General features: G+C 40.2%; 1 protein-coding gene and 1 long non-coding RNA gene across 2 annotated transcripts; one reads left to right on the top strand and one right to left on the bottom strand.

Annotated features, from left to right (window-relative positions):
- Nucleotides 1-4,073: 4,073 nt before the first annotated feature.
- LOC119540186 lies at nt 4,074-4,700 on the top strand. Its single transcript, XR_005218050.1, has 2 exons — nt 4,074-4,373; nt 4,461-4,700. It is a non-coding gene; the product is annotated as an uncharacterized LOC119540186 (long non-coding RNA).
- Nucleotides 4,701-13,189: 8,489 nt separating this feature from the next.
- On the bottom strand, nt 13,190-14,204 carry H1-1 (H1.1 linker histone, cluster member). Its single transcript, XM_037843934.1, has one exon. It carries the CDS (start codon nt 14,163-14,165, stop codon nt 13,530-13,532), a length of 636 nt encoding a protein of 211 aa, XP_037699862.1. The 5' UTR covers nt 14,166-14,204; the 3' UTR covers nt 13,190-13,529.
- Nucleotides 14,205-15,545: the final 1,341 nt, after the last annotated feature.

Here is a 15,545-nt window from a genome sequence, read left to right as displayed (position 1 = left end):
GAAGTGAGCAAGGGAGAGTGTCTTAGGCATAGTCAGAAGAGTAATGGGACCTGGGGGATGGTGAAGACACAAGGATCAGTATGTTTTAAACCGCTGGTTGTGACATATAGTGGTCATGAAATCAATTTAATGGGATGCTTCCAGCATTTTCTTTATGCTAGAATAGGAAGAATAGAAAATACCAGCACGTAAATTACAGTAAAGGAAAGCACTGTTTAATGAAGTATTTGTTTTGTTTTTTTTGTGTGTTTTGCTGTGATAACTATTTCTCACTCTGGGTTTTATCGTGAGTGAGAAGGGACGTGGTTGGCAGGATCTGAGAAGTGACCTGAAGGATACCCTGGCTGTTGCATTGGGAACAGACTGAAGGGGACTGAACAGACTGAAGAAGTAGTAGCAGTAAGAAGACCAGTTTGAAGGCTAGTGCCAAGGGTCCAGGTGAGAATTAAGGAGATAGAGTGGCCATCTGATACAATGGGAAAGGCTGTGAGAGAGCAGACTGGAGGGAGATCAAGCATTTGATATAGGACATGCTGGGTTTGGGATGCCGCCTCAACATCCAAATGATGCTGTTGGAGTTGGCAGTTGAGTGTAGGAGTCCAGACTGAAGACGTATATATATGGGAGTCATCAAAGCACATGGCATTTAAAGCCATGTGACAGGAGGAGCTAAGCATCCAGAGTGCTTAGATGAAGAGATTAAGGACCAGGCCTAAGGTGCTCTAAACTTTGGAAGTCAGGGAGAAGAGAAGGTACCTGTTTTAGTTTCCTTGTCTGCTCAAGCAAAAACTGTGTATGGGTCAGCTTAAACAGTGGAAATTTAATGGCTCATGGTTTTGAGGTTAGGGAAAAAGCCCAAAGCAAGGCATCATCAAGGCTATGCTTTCTTCCATGGTGGTCTGGGGCTGGCTTCCAGCGATCTGTGGTTCTGGTCCTCTGTCACATAACACTGAACATGGTAACCTCTCCTGGCCTCTCCCTTCTCTTCCAGATTCCATCGATGTTCAGCTTCTGGCTGCCCCTTCTGTGGCTTTCTTTCCGTTTGTATTTCATTCCATTATAAAGGACTCTGGTAATAGGATTGAGACTTACCCTGATTTAGGTGGGTCACACCTTAACTGACATAACCTGATCAAAAAGTCATCCTTACAATGGGTTCACACCCACAGGAATGGATTAAGTTTAAGCATATGCTTTTCTGAGGTACAGACAGCTCCAACTCACCAGCAGTACCTGGGAAGCAGCTGTGAGGGGGATGGAGCCAGGAGAGTGTAGTCTTGGAAGCCAAGTGAGGAAACTGGAGAAAGAAGTGTTCAGTTGTATCAAATCCTGCAGAAAGGGCCAGGAAGATGATGACTGTGAACTGATCCTGTATGTATTATCGTGGAGATCATTGGTGACCTTGCTATGAGAAGTTTCTGTGGCATAGTGGAGGTGACTGCCTGGTTGGAGAATGAAGGCTTAAAGTTTGGAGGCTTGAGTGTGGAAATGTGAGAGGCACAAAAGCAGGGAACAGTTTTGCATCTCAAAAAGAGAGCAATGGAGAGGCCAAGAATAACCCAGGAACATCTTCAACAAAACTACAAGACAAGTATTCCCATAAATCCCAGAATTCAAGCAGGTGGGACCAAATCACCAACAAGCAGTGACAGCAAGGTGGGAACAGCTGCCCTTTGGGAGCCGAAGGGAAGACTAAGGCAACCTCGAATGATATGGCTGTATTGTTAAATTAAAGAAAAAAGAAAGACAAAGTGCAGAAGAGTGGTTGAGTATGCTACAATTTTTTTGTTTAAGAAAGGAGGAGGAGATAGAACATAAACATTTAAAAGTATTTTCAAAAAAAAATAATAGAGTAACAAAAAAAAAGCCTAACTAAAATGGTTATCTACAGAGCAGCTTTTCTCAACCTTGGCACGATTGACATTTGGGACCTGATAATTCTTTGTTCTGAGGGCTGTCCTATACATTGTAGGATGTAAATAACAGCATCCCTGGCTTCTACCCACTAGATGACAGCAACATACCCCCTTGCATGCTCCACCCCCAAATATAATGATAACCAAAAATGTTTCTAGACACCGCTAAATATCTCCTGGTTGAGAGTCACTAATATAGAGGGGGAACGCAGGGAGGAGGGGATGGGACTGTAAGCTCAACCTATGAACGTGACTTGCTTTATAGTTTATACTTTAGATCTATGTAAATTTTTACATAAAACACTCCCAAACATTATATAGTATTTTCCTTATAGTCTTTTTTTACCTGCAGAGTGCTCCATTATAGAGCTGAACCCTAGTTCACTCATTCAGGCTTCTACTGATTATATTTTGGTTGTTTTCCTATATTTTACTTTTATAAATAGAGCTGCAGTGAAACAGCCTGATGTACACTTCAGTTAGCATTTCTGCCAGTGTATCTTTAGAATCAATTCCTAGCTAGATGTGGGAATTCTGGTTTCAAGGCTAACTGGATATGCCATTTGATTAGATGTTACCAAATTCCCCTCCATGGCAACAGTACCAGCAATGTTGAGAGAGTGCCTGTTTCCCCACAGCCTCGCTCACACGGCAAATTGTCAGACCTTGTGATTTTTGCCAGTTTGAGGCTCCAGAAATGGTATCTCAGCACAGTTTTAGTCTGCATTTCTCTTATTATGAGTAAGACTGAGATCATGTTTATATTTTCTGTGAACTGTGTTTTCATTTCTTTTACCCATTTTTTTTCTGTAGGTTTTTTTTTTGTCTTTTCTGAGTATTTAGAAACTCTTCATGTATTTGTGAGATTAGCCCTTTATCTGTGATATGAGTTGCATTTTTTCCCTCAGTTTGTCTTTTCCTTTCATGCTCCTAGATTTTGAGTCAGTTAGGAAAATTTTCCCCACTCTCCATATATAAAGTAATTTACCCATATTTTCTTCTAGTAGTTACATAGTTTCATTTGTAACCCTTAGGCCTGAGTCATTTTAGACTTTATCCTGGTATATATTTTAAGGAATTGATACAGTTTTAGTTTTTCTTATAGCTATTATAAGGTTTCTCTTAACTGGTTTGATTTGCTGCCTTAATCTTATACTAAATTTTACATACCCTTGGTGCCATTTCTGGATTTTCTGTGCTGATTTGTCAGTCTGTCTTTTCATTTACCAGTACCATACAGTTTTAATTATTTTATTTTCATTCAGTTTTCATTCCACTGCATGGAATATATGATGTAAATTGGTACAACCATATTATGATCTAGCAATTTCACTCCTAAGTATAGAAACAACAGATGTGTGAGAACCCATGTACCAAAATACACACTCAAGAAGGTTCACAGCATTGTTTGCCATAGTCCCAAAAGGGAAACAACTGAAATTCCATCAACAGTGGAACAGATAGCTAAATTGTGGTGTATTCATACACACAATACTATACAGCAACAAAAACGAGTGAATCACAGTTGTACATGGCAACACAGATCAATCTGTCAAAACTAATGTTGAGTGAAAGTTACCAGGCACAAAAGACTACATACTATTTGATTTTGATTTTATATAAGTTTTGAAGATGGGAAAGCTACATTACTGTGTTAGAAATCAGGATGGTAGTTACATTTAGGGAAGATGGAGGGGTTAGTGATTGGAAGCAAGCATGAGGAAGCTCTGGGAGGTCTGGCTTATGTTCTATTTCTTGATTATTGTTGTATTTCTTGACTTGAATGTTCACTTTGTGATCATTCATTGAACTTTACATTTCTGTTTTGTGAATTTATGTTATGTTATTCGTCCCAATTAAAGAATATATTGGAATCTTGTACTAAGGAAAAGTTTTCAACAAAAAGGGTTTTAAGCATCCAGAATATTTTAAAATCTCCAATTTGCTACAGGTGGGTTTATGGGTTGCTTAACTACTACTCCATTTTTAAAAATTTGTCAGTATTGAAATAATGAATATATATTAGCTGCACAACTAAGGATCATGTAGCATAACACAGATTTATAAATAAAAGTTTTACAGATAAAAGGTCAGTCCACCAAAATTTTATGGGAGCTGCTGCTGCCACTGACTTAATCCTGTCTAATGGTGCCCTTTCTCCCCATTGTGGGACATGTGATAGTGATACGATAGGATATGATATGAAGTGATATGGGTCACTTCCAACATGTCTATGGGCCTCGCTTTAGGGAAGCGGCACATCACTGGGCTCTAAATGAGCAGGGTCTAGGCTTGCACACTTGGACCTTGCACTTTCTCTGAAGAGCCAATAAGTAAGTACGTGATACTTTGAAAATCATAGAATTATGGTAGAGAGTGGCTGTTTACCAGACTCATTTCCTTTTCTTCCTAGGCATGGAGTGAGACTACCTTACCCACCTGTCTTGCAGTGAATAGGTAAGAAATCGGCAGTGCTTCCAGATCTGGCCCATAAAAACTTTTTCTAGTCAGTCCTTCATTCTCTTTCCCCTTCTGCCGGTGCAGTGCAGACTAGCATGGTGGCCTTGGAAGCCACATGCTGAAAATGTGAAGCCGCAAGATGGAAGGAGCCTGGATCTGGAAAACCCAATCAACTAAAAACACTGTCTTGGACATTGTGTAAATCCAAATACAAAAACTTCTATTTTGTTCTATTCATTATATATATTCTGTTACAGCAACTATTATTACCTTCAATTTCTAGGGAATTAATAAATCAGAACCAATTCTTTGCTTAAAAAAGGAGAACATCTAATTACTTTGTTATCTTCTGGTTCCTTTCAGAACTCTGATATTGGAGCTTTACTGAAATTATTTACAGTTTTTGGTGTCTTGTTTTTACTCGTGATCCTAAGAATCGTATCTTCTGTGTGCCTCTTGAATTTGACGTAATTCATTAATCCAAAAAATATTTAATTGAGCATTTGTCATGATGCCACTTTCTGGATAGCAGGAATTCAGCTGCAAACAAGATCAAGTCCTTGTTCTTAGGGAACTGACTTTCTGTAGGGGAGGAGAGTCAAATCAAGTGAACGGACAGCTATTTAATATATCAGGTGTTAAGTATGTCAAGCAGTCAAGAAGGCCCTAAGCAGCAGGGACTACTGCAGCTGCCAGGCTGGCTTGCCACACTTCCACAGATTTGGCTCACAAGGAGACAATGAGTTCAGATGGATTTAGACAGTTTATTACTTACACGTTCAGCACAGGTGTGGCATCAACTCTCTGCATCCATAGTCCCACAGGATGATACTGAACTACAGGGGCCAGAGGATAGATATGATAGTTAAGTTGCTCTATCATGGATGAACCAACTCCAGACTACAGCCAAGCACACTTATAGCCTGCGTCCCAACCTTCAAGGGGATGAGACAGAAATTCCCATGCCTCACTGGAACCAGGGAGGTGGGTGAGAAACTGCCTTATGGCAGCCTCCCACATGATTAGGTGGATAAGAAATGGCCTCGTGAAAACTCCCCACAAGACTGTTTAGCTTGCCATGTTCTTGGGAGGATCTTAGGGTGTTCTGCCAAGACTTGGATCAGACTGTGGTTGAGCCCTGCCTACGTGGCACTGCTGTGGAGACATGCACAATTGCCAGGGTGCTATGGCAGAGCTGTTTCCCCACAAATGTTTTGAAAAAATATATAAAGTAGAATAAGAGGAGAGTGGTGAGCAGGTGCTTCTTAGAGGAATTCAGGGAAGGCCTCTCGAGGTGACAGTTGAGCAGAGGCCTGAAGGGAGAGGAGAAGCCTTGTCAAGATATGGAGAAAGAGCATCCCAGGCAGAGAATAAACACAAAGACCCTAAGGCCTAAAGTATTTTGCCTGCTCTAGGAAGGTCAAGGGGCAAGGCTGGTACTTTTCTCTTTGCATTCTCAAGCAGTGACTGCAAGAGATTGCAGATCAGCCCCTCAACTTTCTTTGGGGGAGTATGTAATTGGGAATTTGGATGGAAAGGGAAGCAGAGCAGCCCTCTCCAGAGCTTAGAGGAGAAAATGACAAATAGGTTCAAAGACAGCATCCACTGATTTCTTAGACCATAAACACTTCCAATTCCAAGTTCTTCTCACTCTTTTGCATTGATCATGGCTCAGCATAGACTTGAGGCAACAAACACACTGCCCTTCAGATGTTGCTACCCTTTAAATAGCTGATGGGGTGGGGTTGGGTATGAGTTCAGATAGAGCAGGACTGAGTCTCTACAGAATTTTCTCTGTCAGGAAAAAAAAGTTGCAAACTAAACAAGGCTAAGGCCATAAGAGTTTCCCTCCTTGAGAGCATTCCCTGCACTAGAGCTGCCATAGCATCCAACTGAAATTATTTAAGTGGATTCCTTTTATCTTTTTGACCTTTCATGTCAGTGTAAGGGTGAGAACCGAGACATGGGCAAGGGAAACAGAGGGAAGGAGCTGTCCAGAATCTTATTACTCCTGCCTTTAGAGGCTCTCCCTGTCTACCGCATCTCCCATCATCAATGGTAAAACCAAGAGGAAATTTCAGATAACTGCAAAATGGCAGTCTGAAGAATTGTCATATGATCTGGTCTGCAGTACCACAAGTGATCCAGTCAGGCTGAGGAATCCATGCAGACATCTGTGGTGAGCCATAGGAGCATCTGAGATCTGGACTCTGGTCCCTGCTCCATCACTGTCCAGCAGGGAGGTTTTGGCCAAGTTACTACATTTCTTTGGGACTTCCCTTTCCTCATTTACAGGACAGTTGCAAAAATGATATAAAATCCATACAGTGAACTCCAACATACCCCACACCCAGATACCCAGATCCACCAAATTTTAACATTTTGCCATCTTTGTCATATCATTCTATTTTTTAAAAAGTTTTATTCACACACTATACAGTCCATCCTAAGTGTACAATCAATGGCTGGTGGTATAATCACATAGTTATGCATTCACCATTACAGTCAATATGAGAACATTTTCATTTCTTCTGAAGAAATAAATCCCATATCTATTATATTGCCCTATTATTGACATTTAGCTTAGCTATAGTGCCTTTGTTACAATTAATGAAGGAATATTACAATGTTACTGTTAACTATAGACCATAGTTTATATTTATTGTATTTTTTCCCATATAATACCCTATTATTAACATGGAAGCAGGTTTTTATAATTGTACTATTAATTATAGGCATAGTTTAAGTTAGGGTTTACTGTGTTGTGCAGTTCTATGGATTTTTAAAATTTGTATTCTAGTAATATATATTCAACCCAAAATTTCCCCCTTTTAACCACATCAAATATATAATTCAGTGCTATTAATTACTGTGAATGTGAAGGCGAAGGAGCTGCCATCACCATCTGTTACCAAAACTTTTTTATTGTCCCAAATAGAAACTTTGTACATTTTAAGCCTTAACTCCTTATTCCCTACCCCTACCTGTCCCCTGGTAACCTATATTCTAAATTCTGACTGTTTGCTTTTTCTGATTATTTCATATCAGTGAGATCATACAGTATGTGTCCTTTTGTACTCAACATGATGTCTTCATGGTTCATCCTTGTTGTCAAATGTATCAGAATTTGATTTTTTACAGCTGAATAATATTCCATTGTGTGTACATGCCACATTTTGTTTATCCACTCATCAGTTGACGAACACTTGGTTTGCTTCCATCTTTTGGCAATTGTGAATAATGCCACTATGAGTGTGCAAATATTTAAGATTGCATTATTGTAAGTTTACCAAATTCTGTAATTTGCTGTGTTACTTTTTACCCTTTTATACAGAAATCCCCCATTTGAAAATCTTTTCTGAAAATGACATATATATATATATACACACACACACACACACACACACACACACACACACATATATATCCAAATAAAACAGCAATAGGTCACTAGTTAAGTAAACTATGGTGCATACACAGTGGAATACTATGGGTAATTGATAGGCCACTGTTTTACTAAGCAGCTATTTATAGTCGATACTTCTATTTTAATCCAGTTTAATCCATTCTGTTTTTATATGCAGAATAATTATTTTTTTCTCATTTAGTTACATGTGTACATTTTCAAAGATTTGAAAAATATAGTATGGTATGAAGAAAAGAAAAAAAAATGACATGTAATCTGTCCTCCATTCTCTGAATAGTTCCCTTTTTTATTTTGGCCACAGAAGAGTCAATAAAACTTGAAGCACTGAGGATGAAAAATTTTATTGAATGATTTGCTCAGCAAAATCTATTATTTGTAGGCTACAGCTTTTAAGGAGGCCCTACAGCTCTTCAGTCGCTCCTAGAAGTCAGAGAACCTCCAGTGCTTTTCTGTGCCTCTCCCTCTTTCCTTTCAAAAAGCCTCCACAGGAACAATCAAAACAAATAGTAAAGAACAGAATTTCTGTGTCACCACTGTCACCTACGTGTCTTAAGGAAATCTCTGAGACAATCAGGGAGATTGATTTCAAGTCTCTCTGTTTTTCTGTATAGATGTTAGATCTGATATAATTCTGTGGTCAGAACCTCTAGGGGTTGAAGAAACCAGAGCATCTGATTTGGTTTTCTGACTTTTTTACTGTAATCCCCATTAAGAAATGCATTCTTCCTCATGACCCAGCACAGTTCATACACATGCCTGTTAAAAGAAAAAATTTTCATGCAATTTAGGATCTTGCAGTTTTACTGAGCGATTCATAAATCAGGCAGCATCCCATTCAGAAGTAGAAGGGAGCTCCACCAACGGTGTGGAGGAGAGGAGCTTATACAGGGCAAATGCAGAAATAAGTGAGGAAATGTTCTGATTGGCTGGCATTAAGTTTCCATTTTACATAGGAGGGGGTCTTGGAAAGTGGAGAACAGATATACATTGATTAGTATGGTATGCTTGTCTGTTCTGATAAGCTATCTCTACCAAACTGAACTTGGTTTATCACCAGGTGTTACTTATCTGTTACCCTGTAGAGTGCATTCCATTTCCTCAAAAAAGCCCCTGATGTTACCGGGCCAAGGCAGTGGATTCTTTGCCTGATGCGCTGAAATGACCATTTCCTGTGACACTGATGTTTCAGAGAGAAAGGGTTTTATTGCTAGGTGCAAAGCAGGAGAACAGATGGCCTATTGGTTCAAAATCTGTCTCTCTAAATTGCAGTAATTTTGATAGTTTTATAGTATGAAAATATGGGCAGGTTTTAGGATAATGAGCACAATGGCCCCAGATGATGTAATTAGAGGTGATTTAATTATTGAGCACGCGCAGATTGATTACATGCTTAGTCACAGAAAGTATGCAAGATAATGGCAGCCTTAATATAATGATGGGTATGATTTTCAGTATTATAATGAGGTATAGGTGACTTGTAGGTTAAAGTCTAAACTGCGCCTGTCAGGTGGGCCCATTTTACTTAGATCCAGCTTGGTTATCAAGAGAACTTTGGACTTGGGGTGGGTTAGTTCTGGGCTGACCTATGACCCTTCATCAATAAACATTAGGGGCTGTCTTTAGTAATCCTAAGACTTACAGTTGAAAAACTGGATAAATGGGTACAAAAGAAGGTTAGTCACAAGGTTTTTACAATTACAAGGGCACAAGATAAAGGCTATACAATCATTATCAGAGATCTAGACAGCTGGATTACAGTTCAGATTTCAGGTATTTCCCGCTCTTATTCTAATATACCAGAAAGTAAAAAGGAATATCTGTATAACAATTCAGTAATCATAATCGGCCCTTAAATCCTAACTTCTTAGTACATTGATGGTCAGTTTTTTTGGTCTTCTGGAAAAATCCTGGAAAGGGACCGTCCCAGTAATGCCCAATGCAGGTGGCCATTTTATTTTACTTAACAGGCTCAGGCTTAAAAACATAAGTGGCTGAAACATGAGTTCCAGGAAGCCATATTTATTTTTACAATATGGCACACACTAATATGTTCTATTCCTAACAGACCATCACCTACAGTTTAAAAAACACTGCTCTAATCCAGCCTTTTTACTTTAAAGTAAGCAAATGTTAGCAGAGATTTGTCCATGGGAAATGGTCAGAGCCAGGTCTCCTGACCCTTGAATTAATGCCTTAGAACTCAATTCTTTCTCATCTCTCTAACATCTTCTCTACCTCAATGACCCCTTGGTGACCTCAACAAACCTCATGGCATGGCTTTAAATACCATTTATATACCAATGACTCCCAGGTTTATAAATTCACCTCAGTTCAACTCTGTCTCATCAAAGCTACTCTGCTGACACCCCAAAGATGCTAAACTGTATGTCCCATTCTCAGGCTTCTACTCTGATCTACCAGCAGAATTCTACTCAGTCGATCACGCCCTCCTCCACTTGGTCATCTCAGACTCTGCAAACTTAACATTTTGTAAACCTTCCCACACTTGGTTTCCAAACACCTGTTCCTCTCTTATAGTTGGCATCTTAGGAAAACTCTCATCCTTCTGCTTCTGTCAGCTACACTGAGTTTGAGGGCTTTACATCTAAAACAGCACTGAAATGAAAGTAGAAAAACTATATGATCATATCATGCATGAGGAAAGTCTAGCAGCCATTCAATTAAAAAAAAAAGTAAAATAGGAATAGAAGGAAACCATTTAAATATAATAGAGATACCAAAAATTAATAATAAATATTGTCCTGAAGGACAAAACACTTAATACCAGGAACTAAAGAGGTCGTTATTATTCAACTCTGTAGGTCGTTATTACTCAACTCTGTAGGTTGTTATTATTCAACTCTTGGAGGTTTTGTAAGTGCAATGCAAAATGAAAATGAGATGTTTGGTATTCACACTGAGGAAAACAAACAAAAAAAGGGATAGAATTATTTATTTTGCTAATGACTAGGAAAACCCAAGGAGTTCTTTAAAGAGTAAAGGAAACTAGAATTAATTACAGAAATTGTTTCTTCCCTCTTAGCAATAAGATCTAAAAAGAAATGAGAAAAATATTCCATTCATAGTAGAAAAAAGTATATAAATTAATTAGGAGTAGAATACAAAGGACATATGAAGAAATCATAAAAACATAAAACAGGATCTGAACAAAAGGAAAATATACATTTTATTTGGATAGAAAGAAAATATCTCATAGCTCATGAAAATAAACAAAATAAATAAATGAAATACAATTACAAATTCGAACCAAATAGGGGCCTTTAGAATATTGGCTACAGTGATTCAAAAGTTTGTGTGGAAGTATAGATGTCTAAGAATAGCCAAGAAATTTTATAAAACTGTAAGTAGGAACTTGCTTATGCTGACATCAGAGCCATAGTGATCAAATGAATATGGTATTGACAAAGAACAAAGAGATCAGTAGAAAAAAATAAGAATACTGAAATGGATCCCACTGTAAGAGACTTTAATAAATAATAAAAATAGTACATTTCAGTTCAGTGGGGAAATGGATAGTTTTTTTTTTTTAATAAATGATATTACAACAACAGGTCCTCCATCTGGGAGAATGTAAATTTAGAATTTTTGATTTCATTAAAAAAAAATCTAGATGAGTTAAAGACAAAAACTTTTTTAAAAATTAGAAAAAATCTAGGAGACTGTGTAAATAATGTAGGGGTGCAGGGACAGCTTCTTAACCAAGAATGAAAATCAAGAAACTATAAAAGAAAAGATACATTTGTGATTAAGACATTTTAGTATTAAAAATATATTGTATATATGTGATTGAAATCTAATATACTAAAAATACACAAGAACAGACAATACACCAAGAAATTCCAAAACAGAAACTATCTGCAACATACGTGGCAAATATAAAGTTAATACTAACATAAAAAGTATACAAAGTGATTAAAAAAAAGAAACTGCATAATAAAAATGAGATATAGACAAGCAATTCCCTAAAGGGCATATTCAGATGGCCTATAAAAAAGGATGCTCTAGTGGCCATAGTAATGCAAGTCAGTGAAAATGAGATTATTTTGCTCCCTTAAGTCTGGCATAAATTAAGGAGATCACACCTAGCTGGTTGGAGTGTAGTAGGAGGAGGTATCTTACCCATGGCTGGTGGAAGTGTGAGTTGTTTTCAAGATACGACAACATCTAAAATTTAAAATATATTCTCACCTAACAGTCCTAGTCCTGGGACCATGGTCAGCAACGGTACCTGGAAATAATGTGAATGTCTATCAATAAGGAAAGGAAGAATACTCCTTTTGAAAGACATTGGAAGACAAAAAGATACCCGTTAACTTGGAAGGATTTCAGAAAGTTTCTGTTGAAAGAGAAAAGCAAAATGCAGAAGTGTGTATATCACCACTTGTCTTTGTGGGTGAGGGGGGAATGCTAATCGAGAAACAAAAATTGTATCTGTGTGTAGGTAAGTGTACTTAAAAGACCAAGTTCAAAGAAAAACATGGACGGCTACGCACCGGGTTGTTTACGTGGGTTGGGGGTGTAGTGCTGTGAAAATAGGAGGGCCTAGAGGCAGCCAAACCCAAGGGGAAAAAACAAAAAGCGCTTGAGAAATAAAGCAACTAGGAAATATGTATGTGTATTTGTAAAAATTTAGTTCCACAACTAATTGAGCTGTCTTAAGCAAAAGTAACCTGGGTTATAATATATTTTCTGATGGGGGTGGGGGGAGAGGTCATTAAGATGTTAACACCAGAATTAAAATTGCAAAAGCTTTAAAGAGGCAGTTCTGCCAAAGGGTTTCCAATACTTCTCAATGTGGGGTGATACCACCAAGGGTTGAAAACCCTGCAGATGAAATACGATCCGGTTGGACAGAGTGGGATTTTCAAATATCCAATCAAGACAGTTCTGTTTCTAAAAGCATTCAAGAGAACCCGGCTTTTCGCCTTCAGCTCTAAAACTCCATTGCAGCCAAGCTCCTCTGTCCCGATTCTGGCCTACACCAAGCACTCCAAACTGAAATCCAACCACCACAAGGCGCTGCACAAGTAAGTCCAACCTGCACTTCCAGAGCACCAACCATGCCGGCACTGCAGGAGGCGTGTGCAAGGCCTATCTGCTGGGCTCTTCAAGGACACCAACCTGTGCGCCATTCACTCCAGGTCAGTCATTCCCACAGACAGCTCATCCACATTAGTTAAGCCATGTGTTTTGCTGATTAGCCCAAAAGCCTTTTTTCCAGGATCATTGGTTTTGAAAGTTCCCACCTTGACCAAGAGCCAGGAAAGGGAAGGTTTGGATTAGCTAGACCTGCAATAAGTGTGCAACCCACGCTTCTGGTCCAGGGGGCTCTATCATAAGGTACTGATTAGGCTTGGGCTTGGAGTTTTTGTATTTCTAAATTACGTCAGGTGATTCTTATGTACAAACAGCACTACAACCTCTAGAGCTACTAGGTTAACAGTTCCCCGATTTTGCTGCACACCTGGAACCACCTTAGAAATGCCAATTTGGTCTAAATTGGTAGGACTGAATGAATTGACACAGAAACAGGCACGAGTGGAACTGGGAAGTAGAGCTTGGCTTGAGACCTCACTGTGCTTGCCTAGCAGCTAAGCCTCCAGTCTAACACCAACTGGAAACCTATGTAAAGCCCCTTTTTTGAAGTGTGTAGGTGGCTCTTAGAAGAGCCGTTGGTTTAGTTGAAGAATCTTCCAACCAGAACACTACTTTTTCTTGGGTGCAGTCTTCTTAGGTTTGGCAGTCTTGGGCTTTGTCACCTTGGTCTTGGCGGCCTTGGGTTTCACAGCCTTAGGTTTAGCAGGGCTCTTTGTTACTTTCCTGGCTTTCACTTTAGGTTTCTTGGGACTCTTAGAGGGTTTTCTTGTCGCCGCAGGCTTCTTAGCCTTTTTTGGAGTCTTGACTTTTTTGGCAACAGCCCCCGTGGCCTTTCTGGGTTTTTTAGAACCTGCTGCCTTCGGCTTTGCCACTACCTTCGTGGTGCTGGGCTTAGCTTCCGCAGAGGCCTCCTTCTTACTGAGTTTGAAAGAGCCAGAAGCACCGGTACCTTTAGTCTGCACCAGAGTGCCCTTGCTCACCAGGCTCTTAATGCCCAACTTGACGCGGCTATTGTTCTTCTCCACATCGTAGCCGGCGGCCGCCAGGGCCTTCTTGAGCGCGGCCAAAGACACACCACTGCGTTCCTTGGAAGAAGAAACTGCCTGCACGATCAGTTCCGAAACTGAGGGACCCGCGGGCTTCTTGGCAGCGGCGGCCTTCACAGGCTTTTTCGCTTTCTTACCAGCTGGCGCCTTTTCCAGGGCCGTGGATGTAGCTGGAGCAGATAGCACAGTCTCGGACATTCTTGCAACAAAATCGAGGAAAGGAAAATTTTGAATCTGACTCAGCAGAAGGACGCTAAAAGCCCGGACGCTGAGTATTTATAGGTCGAGGTAGCGCGGTGATTGGTGCAAGCAGGTGCCCGCCCCCTGCAACTCTAGCGCCCTCTGCGCCATCTCCCGCCACGCGGGGTCTCAGCAGCAGGCAACCCCCGGCAGTTCCGGCTGTGTCCTCGGCGCGCGCAGGCGCATCCAGACACAGTCCCAGTCACTGCCACGTTGAGACAGGGTAGGTGGGGCAGGGTTGGTTGTCTGCTGCCCACTAACATCAGATGTTTCCTCCTTCTCAAGCAAATATTTATATTTTCGGCTTGGTTGGACTTGGAAATAGAGGCAGGCAATCGGAATTGCAGCCCCATAAGAATACAAGGAGTTTCACCTCGAACTCCTAGAGGAAGTGGTGGGGAACTCGTTTCTAACTTGTAAGAAATGTAAAAGATAGTGTCTTCAGGATCTGTTCGAGTTGGTGGGGGAGGGAGAGAGGAAGGCAAGGGGCGTAGGCCTTGTCTGCATGTTTCAGAAACAGTTCTCATCATCGACCTTACCTATTTCAGCAATGTTGAGTGAGGTCTGGCGAAGACCTTTCATGTATTTTGGCCAAAGAAATCAATCCTAGAAAGCACCAGAATTTATTAACATCACAATGAACACAAACTGCACGTGTGGAAAACTTAGAGAGAAAGCAGTTCCTGTAATTGCAAGTTCTTTCCGCAGTCTAATGTACCTAATTTTCGATGCTCTTGTCAGTGACTTCCATCCTTACAACACACTCCAAAGAGACCCTAACGTTTACATCCGTGTGTTCAGTGTCAACACTATGCTATCACCAAACAATCGGTTGTAGGATCGTTTCATTATCGAACAGTTATTGAGCGCTCAATGTCAGGCATACGAGGCGTTAAGTAAGCGTTAGGTGGACAAAATTTCCCTAACAGGCATTGTGCCCTAGGTTTATCCCGCCGTAGTGAAACAGTGAGAAGCAGAGCCTTGGGGTAACATTTTAGGGCAAATGCTTTTTAACTTGTGATTTTAAAGAATAATTACAAGGATCAAGGTGCTAAAACCATTTCACTTTGGGTACCACAAACTATACTGCGGAATAAAATGCCATTAAACTAGCCTCGGCTTCCACAATCCAGTTCCGGATAAACGCCCAGAGCCTTCAAGAACGACGCTGTGACATCATTCCTGCGCGCAGTAGCTGCTCTCAAACAAGTCCGCAGGTTGGCCTGCGTAAATGGGAATTTTTCCCACTTTCCTCAAATTTAAAGGCAATTTGTCGCCGACGTCAAGAGCTCTGGAAGAGGTAGTGCCAAGTGCTCTCACGTAGTGGTCCTAGAAAAG

The sequence above is a fragment of the Choloepus didactylus genome, chromosome 7 (genome assembly GCF_015220235.1).
Source record: "Choloepus didactylus isolate mChoDid1 chromosome 7, mChoDid1.pri, whole genome shotgun sequence".
NCBI lineage: Eukaryota > Metazoa > Chordata > Mammalia > Pilosa > Megalonychidae > Choloepus > Choloepus didactylus.
Note: the sequence above shows the minus strand (reverse complement) of the source record. Positions and strands in the feature narration are given on the sequence as shown.

Bases quoted from the DNA above. Each gene is read 5' to 3' on its own strand.
- H1-1 (XM_037843934.1), bottom strand. From the start codon at position 14,165: ATGTCCGAGACTGTGCTATCTGCTCCAGCTACATCCACGGCCCTGGAA.